Source organism: Lytechinus pictus, chromosome 3, assembly GCF_037042905.1.
Source record: "Lytechinus pictus isolate F3 Inbred chromosome 3, Lp3.0, whole genome shotgun sequence".
NCBI lineage: Eukaryota > Metazoa > Echinodermata > Echinoidea > Temnopleuroida > Toxopneustidae > Lytechinus > Lytechinus pictus.
The window spans coordinates 45,384,402-45,397,506 of NC_087247.1; the positions used below are offsets into that span (position 1 = coordinate 45,384,402).

At 36.5% G+C, this 13,105-nt stretch overlaps 1 protein-coding gene across 2 annotated transcripts; it reads left to right on the forward strand.

The window, feature by feature from the left end:
* Positions 1–957: 957 nt before the first annotated feature.
* On the forward strand, positions 958–10,951 carry LOC129257159 (ankyrin repeat domain-containing protein 6-like). 2 transcript variants are annotated; one of them, XM_054895426.2, is made up of 4 exons: positions 958–1,570; positions 3,092–3,563; positions 8,502–8,731; positions 9,642–10,951. In XM_054895426.2, the coding sequence occupies exons 2-4, from the start codon at positions 3,280–3,282 to the stop codon at positions 10,472–10,474; spliced, it is 1,347 nt and encodes a 448-aa protein (XP_054751401.2). In that variant the 5' UTR covers positions 958–1,570; positions 3,092–3,279; the 3' UTR covers positions 10,475–10,951. The 2 variants fall into 2 exon arrangements, with proteins under 2 accessions (XP_054751401.2, XP_063953226.1); XM_064097156.1 differs by lacking the exon at positions 958–1,570 and adding an exon at positions 2,551–2,761.
* The last annotated feature ends 2,154 nt before the right edge of the window (positions 10,952–13,105 follow it).

Consider the following 13,105-nt stretch of genomic DNA (forward strand, 5'->3'; position numbering starts at 1 on the left):
ATTGTTGCGCGTGCGCATCGCTCGGATTTCCCCATATTAGAGGATGACGTCTTTATAAAAAGACGGGAATTCCCCCCACTCATTCTTCTAAGCGTCACACGCAAAGGGATGTTTCAGGGGAAACGAAAGTCAGTATGGTCATTGAGAACGTGTCTGTGCAATCAGGTAGCAATTAAAATATCACTTCACTCATTTTCCAAGGCTGTCAAATTGTAAATGGGAAAAGAGAAAGCGGTCTTCAAAGAATTTTCCCCGACCTTTTCCCTGCATTATTTTCAATTTGTGTTAGTAGCCCCATGAATAGATCCAGCAAAAGCAGTTCAATGTAGGCATTTCGGAAACATTGGCACTGAATTATGAAAGACAATGAAACATTTTTTTTTCGTCTCCCAGTTAGCTTCAAGTATACATAATTTAAAATTCAAGCTCATGTAACTCAAAACGATTTCATGTTTTAGTGAATAGGCCTTCATTAGCTTGTTGCATACAGTGTGCGATTAAAGCAGAATGAGAAATAATATCATGGATGCTATCTATAAATACATTTCAAAACCCATTCCTTTTAGTAATGTTTTCAGGCACTTTGTATTTGGATGGTAACATTTGTAGTAAAATATTTCGAGAAATATTATTATATAATTTTCATCAAAATAATGCAGAAGAAGGAAACTAAAAATTGTAAGAGATTTTAGTCACTGTGATCAAAATTAAATGATATTTCTAAATATTTTACAATTTCCCACATTACAGTCCCACCTTTAAATTTAGTCGTATACTCACTAAACCACATGCAACGAGGATATGACCCTTGTGTGGGATACTCAGCTGACTATGGACAAACCCGGTCGCAAGTCATGAGTGGTAGAGGGAAAATAGGGGAAAATACCTTGTAATCAGCTTCATCACAGGAAAAATGACCCATTGCGGGCAGTTCATATCTAGGATCTATAGACCATTTCCAGTTAAAGGTCACATAGTCAAAGCAACAGTAAACCCGTATAAATCACAAGGATGTTTGTAAATATTTATTTACTTGGCAAAGTCAGCACTTATCCGCCTCTGTAAAAGTCGTATATACCGGATTTCAAAAATCGTATTTTGTCTCCTATTATGAGTTGCAACTTTTTGGTAACAACCGTTCTGGTTCTGGTTATTATTTTATCATTAACGAACCGATGACATGTAAATGTGCATTATGGGGCAATGTTCTAAAACCAGACAAAGGAGAATAGAATGAGGTCGGGAGATTGTTTACCTTTTCAATTCTGAAGTTGCAATGTATACGGCTTCAACATCTGATTTCAGAATCCCCTTTTTTCTGACCATGCTTCGAATGACCAGTAGACCGTGTGAAATAATCCGGACTTTCGTGGACAGACGGAAGACAAGACAATCCTTCAACCTGCCATTTCTGTGTTTTGAATTCGAGCCTTAGTGGATTGTTCGATAAGATTAATGTGCGTATTTCCCTGTGATTTTTTTCCCTGCGATGCATGACTAGATGTGTAATTGTTTCATGCAGTGCTTATTGTCCAAAGTACTTCCTTCAGTGACAAGTAGGCCTATATTGGTGAGTATCTGTCACATTTTTATAAAGCGTAATTTTAGCTCTACGCTTTCACAATATACAGTTTGATGATATACCTTATGTAATAGGTCTTGTATAGGTTTGAAGGAACGTTAAATACCAGACTTGCATTGCTGGTCAGAAAATGTTTCATCCCATCATCGTGGTCCACTGTATGATTTCGCCGTTTTTCGAACTGTCATGGGCCGAAATCTGTCCCCAAAGGTAGGAGGACCAGGGGCTGGAAAATTTGACAAGCAAAAAAAAAGGTTTTCACCCAAAATTTAAGGTCATTTTAGTCCAAAATACATGTATTATTTTGATTGTGGATGATGAGTTTTTCTCCATCATAAAATACCAAAAAATAGTATAGGGAGACATTTGATATTGTCCCCCCTGGGAATTCCGCCCATGGGAACTGTACTGATTTAGACTTTTAATCATTCATATTTGACATTATTAAGATGAACTGGTCCCATGGTTCTAATCTTTCAATCAATTAAATAAGAAGCAGAAATTGAGCCAAATAAAGTCTGTAAATTCTCACCATAATTAGCAAAGATTGAATATTAATGGACCTAATTGCCTAACTCGACATGTAATTATTCTATATTAACCATGATCGGCCACAGAATCCCTTGCACAAAAATGACCAAGCAATTATTGTTCAAAGTATACTTCTTTCACTTTTCTTCATAACACGCATTTTGTAATAGTTATTTCTACCATGGACTACAAAAGTTATGACTAACATGCATACAGTCCATTTCATGATTCAATGAAAGGCGGAACTTATATAATAGGCTTTATTTTTTTATTACATTTTGTTTGAAACATCCGATAATTTCAATGACCTTATCACAAGTATAATGTCTTCTCAGCGCTGTCACATTCATAAACAACAACAAAGAACCGCCCACTCACTCAGTCGTGTCACCAGGTATACATCACTGTTATAATCGGTGACCGATGACAAATCAAATAGATTGTTTCACATCAATGACCATTACCCCGCGTATTCTGCTCCACCCCTATTTGGGGAATAGAGATGAAATCAAGTTGCTGGAACACTATCGCTTGTTTTTAACAGGTTTTTAACAGATCTACCGTCAAAATATGAATCGTATTGCCATCCTCCATGTTACTCTCTGATTTACATAATAATAGTCCCAAGCGTGCTAAATTCAAGCTCAGGTGCGTTCAATTTAAAGGTCAAAATCAGTCTGTTCACCAATTTTATACAATCAATCCGGGCAATCAATAAACAGTGGTAAATGTGCCAGCCTGGGTTGTGAGAATTATAATGGGGTTAAATACGTTTAACCATCAATAGGCCTAAATGGATTTTGTATGATTATATAGGCCCATTATTAGTATTTAATGTTGTGGTAGCCTCAACAAGATGAATACCTCGCTCGAACTTTTGCTCGTATTTTGAGATACGTGCAAAGGGATGATTATTGCCTTTTTTATGGGGAAGGGTATTGATGATTACTCTAATTATTTAAATCTCTGTACACACAGGTTCATGTCATCGTTTGATAATTAAGATAAGGCGAATGCGTGGGAGTTTTCAGATCACGTGACTAGAAAAAAGCAGACGACATTCGAGTTGTAGTCCGTACCGCGAGGGATCGAGTCTGCAAGTCAGTCAATAAGCTCTCAGACGATAATTTGGACGTACAAACTGTGGCTCCTAAACATCAGATCACATGTGCATTTCGACTTGTACAATGAATTCTCTTCTGCTTGCCGTGAAGGCCAACGATGTCAGCGAAATCCAGCGTCTCTTGTCATTCTCTCCTATTTGTCGTAAACTTGTCAACTACCAAGCACCGCAGAACCATGAAACACCAATTTTCGTCGCCAGCGTACGAGGCTACACCGGCGTGGTACATTGGCTGCTCAACCGAGGGGCTCGGGTCGATGTAACAACAAGCTGGGGTGCGACTGCCCTTCATGCTGCAGCCGAAAGGGGTCACGATTCAATTGTCAAGTAAGAATAACATTTAACTTTTATTGTCATAATACTGTTGTAAAACGGGTAATGTAAACATTTAAGAAGGTGCAATGTGCGTAAAAAATATTGTAAATATTCCTAAGTTTCATTATCATATCATAAATAAATATGAATAGATGTTCAATCAATTTTAAATACACACATTAATCTGTTGTTGAACTCTATAGGTGGAGCTAGGTAAATTGTCAATAAATTGGCTTTTGTAAAATCTCTGTAAATCTTGTAAATTTTTTTGTTATTGAAAGAAAATAATAGAAATACAGAATTAAGGCTAAATCTGTGGAGAATGCAATGATAATGAATTGGAGAATGCTACAATAATGATATATATACATTGTACGATCAAACAACCAGTCAATCACTTTCTTTACAGTAATAGATTATATACATAATAATCTACACCCTAAAACACTGAGTAAAAATTTACCTAATATTGGGTAGAAAGGGAACATGCACGTTTTCTGGGTAATATTGGGTAACCTTTTTTTTTAGAGTGTAGCCAAAATATAAGTAATATAAAAAAATTAATAACAAAATCCTTTATTTAGACTCCTTTTATTATGGTTCACTATATGCACTCGCTTTACAGGAATTTTATGGGATGCAGGGGTGGCGAAGCGCGAAAGCTTTGATATTTAAAAAGGGGAAATGGTGTCTCGTTCATGGCTTTCTGTTAAGAAAAAAAAATTATCAGTCACTTGAGGCTTTATTTTTTTCATATTTCCTCCTCTGCTCCTTCTATCAACGTTTATACTTTTCAATCAATGTTTCTTGGTTGTCTTATGTTTGCGGCTGGGCAAACCCTTAACAGTCTCATCAATCTATTATAGCAGCGGTATAACATATAGTCCTACTGCATAGAAGACCAGTATAATTTATTCTTACAATGACACAATAATGTGTCACTGATCAACTGGAAACGAGAACCGGGATTAGAGACAATGAGTTGATTAATTTAACCAATTAACACAGTGTCTATAATAATATCTCTCCACTCATAATGATACTGATGTCCTTCGTGTAGAGACATACTTATAGTCTAATATATAAATAACCTATTGTCATATAAGTTTTCATTTCAAAATAGTCCAATGACCAAGAGGTTATGTCATGAAACTTAAAGTGAATACCAACTGAAATATTGTACATTTAATTTTGTAAGCCGAAATTCCTTTACAAAATAATGATTATATCTATGAATGATATTTGAGATAATCGTTGGATTCATTGATCAAGATTATAGGTTGAGCAGTAGCTGCATTGATTTCTGGACGAGGGGGGGGGGGCAACACACAGAGGACTCATCTTCGTATTGAAAGGGGACTCGTGTCACAAATTTTCGGCGTCACCTATTATGTCAAGGTGGTCAGAGATGTGTAATATATTTCAAAGAAACTTTAGAGCAATGAGACGAAGCAACTAAATTGTGCCCAGTTGTTTTTAATTTTAATAAACTTTTGCCCATAAAGCGTAAGCTTGCACTTTTTAGATTTTATTCATTTATTATTGTTATTAGTACTTTTAGATTGTTTGTACCATCACGATTATTATTAGGCCCTATTATTCTTTCTGGGGGATGCCCTCTTTCCCCATCCAACGCTGGGGATTGCTATGAATTTTATATAAATTCTTTTCTGAAGTTCTTTTCCCAAAAATGTAGAAAAAGCGACTGCCCCTCCTTCTAGTCATTTAATATAAATCATAATCTTCAGAAGGCTGCAACATTGTTGAATGTTCTCTGAAAAAGATCTTTCTTGTGCGAAGTGTGCGGCTAAAGGAAAGTAGACAAATTCTATACCCTATTTTCTTCTTTTTCTTCCACTTTTCTCATTCTTATTTTCCATCTTTATACTTTATAAAGGGGGCAAAAAATCAATATAATTGTTGTTTATTGTAATCGATTTATATAATTTATAATTTCTGATATTTATAAAAGAAATGATTTCATGTACATTTATTTCAAATAAAGTACGAAAGTTGCAAAAATATGGTTTCTAATCACTATATCAGTTCGAACACCGTTATGCAATGTTGAAGTGGACTTGGTATGGCATATTGGAAGTGTATATATTTCCTGAAGTATTATGTTAACCCGTTTTACGGATGTTCCCTTTTCCTACGAAAGGAGCACTCACTCATCATTAATATATATCATTTTGACATGTCACTAGTAAGGGATTCAGGATTTTTCGAAAGTCGAAGGGCAAGTCTCATCGTATAACTGAGTAAAAAAAAAACAGCAAAAAAACCCCGAAAATTAAAAAGACGATGAATAAGACAATGGAAATGATAATCTCTACCGAAACTTGAGAAGGAATCCTGCCCTACCATCAGTGGCGTATTATGACTCAAACATTTTAGGGGGTGCATCGCAAACGGGGGGGGGGGGGGGGGGGGGGGTGGTGCTAAAAAGTCGCGAGCCAGCCAGATTTCAGGTTTCAGGTGTCAGGTTTAAAATAATATCCTGAAAATAATTTTACACCTTACACTTTCCCTTTAATCTCGTTTCTTTTTTTTTCACTCGGTCGTGGAACCCCACCCCCATCACGAGCTGGTTCTACTGACTACATTACGCGTTATTTCCAACCTCCATTAAAATGAGTTTGGTATTAAAAAAGGCGAATTGCCACCACCCCCTCCCTCCGTCATGAATTAAACTCAATAGATAAAGCAATGAAATATTACACTAAAAATGGATTTAATAGTGTTTGATGACAAACAAAAAACAACAACGGAAACATGATAGTTGGGTAAAATGATGTGAGCATCATAATTACGAAAACTCGTAAAACACGAGATTGTTGTACGCGACAAACCGATGTCATCTCTTTTTGTGCATTATCGATAAGTTTTTACTCAACATAATTTTTAAAAAGAGAATTGCGCGTTTATTTCGATAAGCATAAAGTGCCTTGGGATTTTGATACAGATATGGACACAATATCGCTATCTTGTCCCACGCCTTGATCTTTCACCTGCTTATATCATGTATATTGGATGGATACAAATTCGTTTAGTTTGTTTGTTATTAAACAATAATTGTCTTTTCAGAAAATTGCACAAAAATCCCGGATAGTAATGTTTATCTTTCAGTAGTGTACCATTCTTTATATCTGCTCACGCCAGTTGACATACCTGCTTGACAATAATGAAAACTAGAGAACTTTCAAAATACAAAAGAATTAATTCAAAGGCATATCCTCTTTTCCAGGTATACCTGGTTTTAGTTCCGCATATCATGTGGAGCTGTCATGACCCGTACTTTTTACGCTCTGTACAATAACCCGGTATCTCTTTACCCGAATCAGAGTTGAATCATCTTATTTCATCATCTGATATTTTGTTATACCTTAATCTAAACTTCGGTTCGTTATTGGTAAAGTGCCATTATTAACATCCTTGAAGCAAGGCACTTGAATAAAAAAAAAGGGAAGGATACCATCATTAAAAGAGGGGGTCGGACAAACGAGTTTCAGAATAATTAGAATATTCAAAAATAAAATTTCGCAAAAATTGTGTGTGTCTTTGAGGGCAGGATGTACCACTGATAATAAACATTGCAAATAGATTTATTTCAAAATATCGATAATTTTTTATGATAAATCATTGAATGTTTTATGAAGATTAATACACGGATGGAAATGAATGGCAAGAACCACGTTTTTAATGGCAACAGAGCATTTATAAATTTTGCCAAAATGCCCAATATTATTTTCTCCACACCTCCCCCTTTCTCTCCTCTCCCCTTTTCAACCCTTCACCCGCCCCTCTCATACATGGGTATTGGCATGATGTAGCAGCGTGTCGAATTTCTGATAAATTGTGCTATTTTTTGAAGATTTATCAGTAAAGCAAAGTGAAAGCGCAAACAATCAAATCTCTCATTTGGTATTCATAAGATTCGATTCGATCCGAATTTGATTACCGTAATGATACTCAATACAGCGGTTTATTAGCAAATACAAATAAACGAAGTATTAGGGGCTCTGTGTCCCATCCCCGACCAGTATGCCAGAATGTACGCGCAGTATTGTGCTGTCGAGAGCAATAAACAGGGTATAAAAATCTTACAAACAAAATAATTGTTTTTGCATTTTCTCTTGATGTAATGGATTGACGAGATGTCTGCTTACCATCAATACAATGTATGAGATGTTTTAGAGTGAAGGTAATAAACCGAACGATAAATAATATTCCTTCTTGCATTCAAACTAAATATTGATAGGACGGGATGATACATCGATTTTAATATATCCTGCTTATTATATGACGAGCATGAAAAACGAATTATGAAGGGTTTGGGGGGTTTCAGGCGATTGGCGTATATTTAGAGTCTTTAGACAGTCAACATATAGCAAATACATGCAAATCGAATTGATTTTAAATATTAATCGTAAAAATTTTCACTTTATTTGGTTGTTCGAAAGATTATGATTTTAAGGTTTCCCCTGTTTATAGTAATTCCCCTTTTTTCTAACTTATCCCTGAAAGTGGCACCAAGGGCACGTATCCTTCTTATTATGATGGCAGCGATATAGGATTTATGATTTGGTAACGAACAAAATTAAATTCATTGGATTAATATTATGTTTGAACAAGATCATTTTTGTAAACGAAATAAATACTATTGACTTAAAGTGAGTGTAGTCACTCGAAGTGATTACAATGACAGGTAATTTGAACAAAAATATTTTTGAAAAAAGGGAGAATGCATATTGTATGTTTTGCAATAATCAGAAGGAGTTATAGCATAATAGAGTAGTTTTGCCATAACACTTATAATCCATGTAGGTACCAATGGCAAAAGTTGATAATGAATGGATATTATTCACCCTTTGTGTAGTGTTAATACCCCCCCCCCCCCCGAATTCGATTCCTCCTGTAACCGATTTATCTTCATTTTATTAACTACAGGCTTCTTGTTGAGCAGAAAGTACCCCTCCACATCCAGACACAGTATGGAGACACTGCCCTCCATCTTGCAGCCTATAGGGGCCATCATAGGGTCATCTTACTCCTCCTCGCTGCGGGAATAGACACCACGATCACCAACTCAAAGGGTAGGACAGCCGTGGACGAAGCCGAGCTCGCTGGTCATCACATCATCTCAAAGCGGCTGAGATGCGAGAGACCCTCACGATCAGGTGAGTTGAGCCGAAGGAAGACGATCCACCTTGTATCAAGAATCGATTCATCATGGATTTTCATTCTATCATTTTGTTACAAGCTACTGAAATCATTAAAAAGTCAGTCTTCATGGATGGGGGGGGGGGGGGGGTGTTAGTTATCAGGGGTCAACAAGATGATTTCCGGTTTCGTATACCAATGATCGATCCCCAGCCGACCCCCTCCTTCCACATGTTTGTTTGCCGTAACCGGAGAAAAAAATAGGGTTGGTCTGTTGGTATTTTGGGGGCATACATCTATAGATCTATGAAGATCATTCTCCTTCTATATCTCCCGTCTGTTATTCTTTCTCCCAATCACTCCTATACATATCACCCTTGACATTTTCACTTGCCCTGTCTTCATCTATTTCTGGTATTTCTGATATCGGTACGACTCTATCCTGATCATAATCTAATTGTATAATTTGGATGAAAGTCATCTTCTTCATGCTTATAACCATGCGACCACGCTCTCATATGAATGATACTTCGGATTTACCTGATAATTAAAAAAAATACGTACATAATTTATTTTTACAACAAATATTACTGAACCCAATAACAAATTAAGAAATGCATATCCAGATAAACAGTTGACATTTGTCCTTTGTGATCAAACAACATCGTGTTAAGGTTCATTTTTTGGATTGGGCGTAAACAAAATCAATATTGTGATTGCGTCCCGTAAAGCTGCTTTATGGACCCTGCACATAATTATTTTAGGGAATTTCCCTTGACGGGATCGGCGCCAAGCATTATTGGCTCCATATGAAAGAAGGAAGTAATATGTTTCCCCTCCCGATCCCCGGGAGACTAAAGAAAATACATATTTTGACAATCTAGGTCCGTTCTTGATTACATTTTTTTTACATGCCTTTCTTTTCAGGTGAAAATCCGGAGGGAGAGAGGTACCAAACAGCGTTTGGATCTTCGAGAACAGAGCTACTAAAAAATAAACCAGCACCGCAAAAGACGAACGTGACGGCGTGGGTAGACAACACTCCTGGAGAAATTTTACCGTGTAACCCTCCTTGTGATATCGGGTTAGCTGACGAGAAATACCCTGGTCAACTGGACACCCAAGCCCGCACGAAGAAATGGGTTCTAACCGCTTCGGCTGAACCAATGAAAACATCATCAAACGTCCAAGGTTCACAGACGAAGGTTGAGTTTCCCTGCGACGAGGAGACCGTGTTCACTCGTCCTACCCCAGTGACGTCATCTAACACCGGTTCCAAGGTGAAACCGATGAACTTCTCAAGGCGAAAGGCAGCGATGCTAAAAGACCTCGGAAAGAGCCATTCATGTGAAGGAATCTGTATGGAGACAAAGATTCCTCGTGAAATGCTGCTACCAGATGTTGACGATGTCACGACAAGACCGCATGCACGATGTCGACGCGTTAACAGTCTAGAACGCGCCGTGGAGGAGCTCCAGGACGAGCTCAGAACGACACGTGATGAGATGGAGCGTGCCAAAGCCGACATCATTGACATCCATGACATGATGAGGCTATGCTGGGCACGGGGTGGTGCTGGAGCGGTCTTCAGCGATCGTGCTGCAGCCTCAGAAGCATCAAGGATAGGTCAACGATTTGTCATAAGCCCTGTGCCTAGTGACGTCATTGGTCCATTTTCATCAAGAAGGCATTCGAATCCATTTCAAATAGACCAAAGCAAAGAAATTTCTCAAAGTGATGCCGAGTGCATGTCTGAATAAGATCCCAATTAAACACTCTTAATTGGGCAACATACTTTCCACACAATTGGTTAAAAAATAAAATTTATCCAACTCCCGGGATCCAACTCTGGGTAGTTTTTAACCAATACTGTGTAGTTTTTCACCCAAAGCACACATTATTGGTTTAAAACCACCAAGAATTGGATAAAGTTTTAACCAATTGTTGTGTGGACTGTATGTTGCCCAACATTTTTAAGAGTGAAGCCTTCACTACACATGTGAAAATTACATAAAAACAACACATTATGGTAACCACATATGGGATTTCAGAGGACCCTAGTTTTGTTCATTATCGCATCGAACACTTGTGTCTTTTGTTGGTGATAATCGAAACATTTCATTTGGGCTATTTGCCATATAGCTTTTGAACGTACAGCAGAATTATTCATCTCCCGCTATGATATGTTATTATCTATGCAGTATTTTTTTCAAGCAAATAATCTTTTCATTTTCTAATATTGAATAAAGTCTACTTATTTTCGGGGGTTGTTTTTTTAATACTGAGCATGCTGAATGGTGATGGAATAAACTGAGCAGAATCATGGGAATGCTATGAAAAATGCAATACATGTAATTGAATAAAAATAAATGAGGTTATTAATATGTGAGTTATATTATTAGGTAAAACTGTATGATCATGCAATTGAAGTTTTTAAAGATGGTCTTGAATAAGCCTTTCATTATATACGTTTGCTGAGGGTTTTTTATGGGGGGGGGGGGTTCACCTCTTATTAGTCGATTATTAAAAGTGTAGGCTACTTCATGTAGTTATAGAATTCTTGAATTAGAGGAATAGCATGGGGTATTATAAACTTAGAAGAACGATGTGACCTCTTTATTGGAATATAAAGTATTTCAGAATTCATGACAAAGTCAGGGGGTAGCGAAACTGGATGGTAGAACTTCAGCCACCACTTTCTTTCAATAAACTTGTACAAAAACGTAAAAATTACCAAAGTACGGTATGTCTTTGCATGGTCAGCCCCCTCCCCCCCCCCCCCATTTCAAAACCGTTCCGCGCTCCCTGAAAGTTGGCCTCTAAAAAAATCGCGGCGAAAGGGAGTAAATACATAATGAGTTTACTTATTCAACCGAAATATTATTCAAGATAGACTTATGAATTTGGTAACACACGATGTGAACGTATATAGAATGGCTATAACTCTTCCAGTCTTTCAGTAAAAACATGGGATGATAAAAATACATGACAAAGTTCTTGTGAAAATGGGATCCCATCCCATTCATAAACCGGGTTCATAAACCAAAGGACGCCAATGACTCGGAATCTTTCCTAAATTAATGTCGGATCAAACCTCCCCAATCAGTCTCTACACATTGATTTAATCAAACAATAGGCATATTTTTGTTCAGATATATATTTTTTTATTTGCATTGTTTCTATGGCTTATACTACATCAATATGAAAAATGTGTGAGTGTTGTTTTATATACATAATGAGCGTGTGTGAATATAAATATAATGCAACAGGTGATTAAATAACATTTTAAAACACGATTATTATAACGAGTGTTGGATACAGTATTATGATGTCTCATGGAGAAAGACGGATTGGTTGATTTTAGAAGGGTGAGAGTGTTATGAAACAAGAGATACAATGAGAAAGAGAGAAAAACTAGAAATGTCAAATAATGTGGTTATTGATAAACTCGCCCCATTAATTTGGCCTGCTGTGAATTGCTATATACACTGTAAAAAATGAAGTGCTAATTTAGCACTTACAGTGCTTGTATAGTAAATACTGCACTACGAGTGCTGATTTTCTAGTTTAAATTTGAACTAGAAAATCAGCACTCGTATAGTGCAGTCACTATGCAAGCACTGTAAGTGCTAAATTAGCACTTCATGTTTTACAGTGTAGGGACATCTTCGATAGCAGTTGTGCTTGGTTAATTTCGATATTATGCCTACAGTCCACGACATGTTCAGATAATTTTCTGAGAAATTATAAAGGTCGATCTATCCCAACAATATTTCTTGACTTCAATAAAGAGAGCAAACACAAATAAGCATAATCGCTGAAATCTGCTATAAAATTGGAAAGTTATGACATTTCTAAATTTTCAGAACGGTTATTTTTTGCCCATCCTGGACTGTATGCTAATTATGAGGTAGTCGATGATGTCACACACCTAGTATTGTATTTTATTAATATTACGTGACACAAAATATTTAGATTTTATATCTTTGGTGAAAAGAAGGTCCTCACAGCTCCAAAACAAACCGAATAATGACTAGCATGTTCAATGAAGAGTCAAATAAGTTTTACATCGTAAAAAAAAATATGGAAATGTTTAATATTACAGAAAATAAAACGTGTTACATCGTCGTTTCCCTGATTTGCATAGCGCACTTGATACATCACAGTAATGTGACAATAATTCAAGATTTAGAAGAAACTGTAGGCCTAAGTTTCTTATTTAACATCCAATTTTGATGAATTCTCAGTATTGGGCTTGTTTTCATGTTTTTAATTCAACAATTTTTTTGATAGGGTGGAGTTGACCTTTAACGAAAACCAAAGCTCTATTTTTTTATTCATCATTATTTTATGATAAAATAATAGTAGCAAAATTGAGTTTAAATAATTAT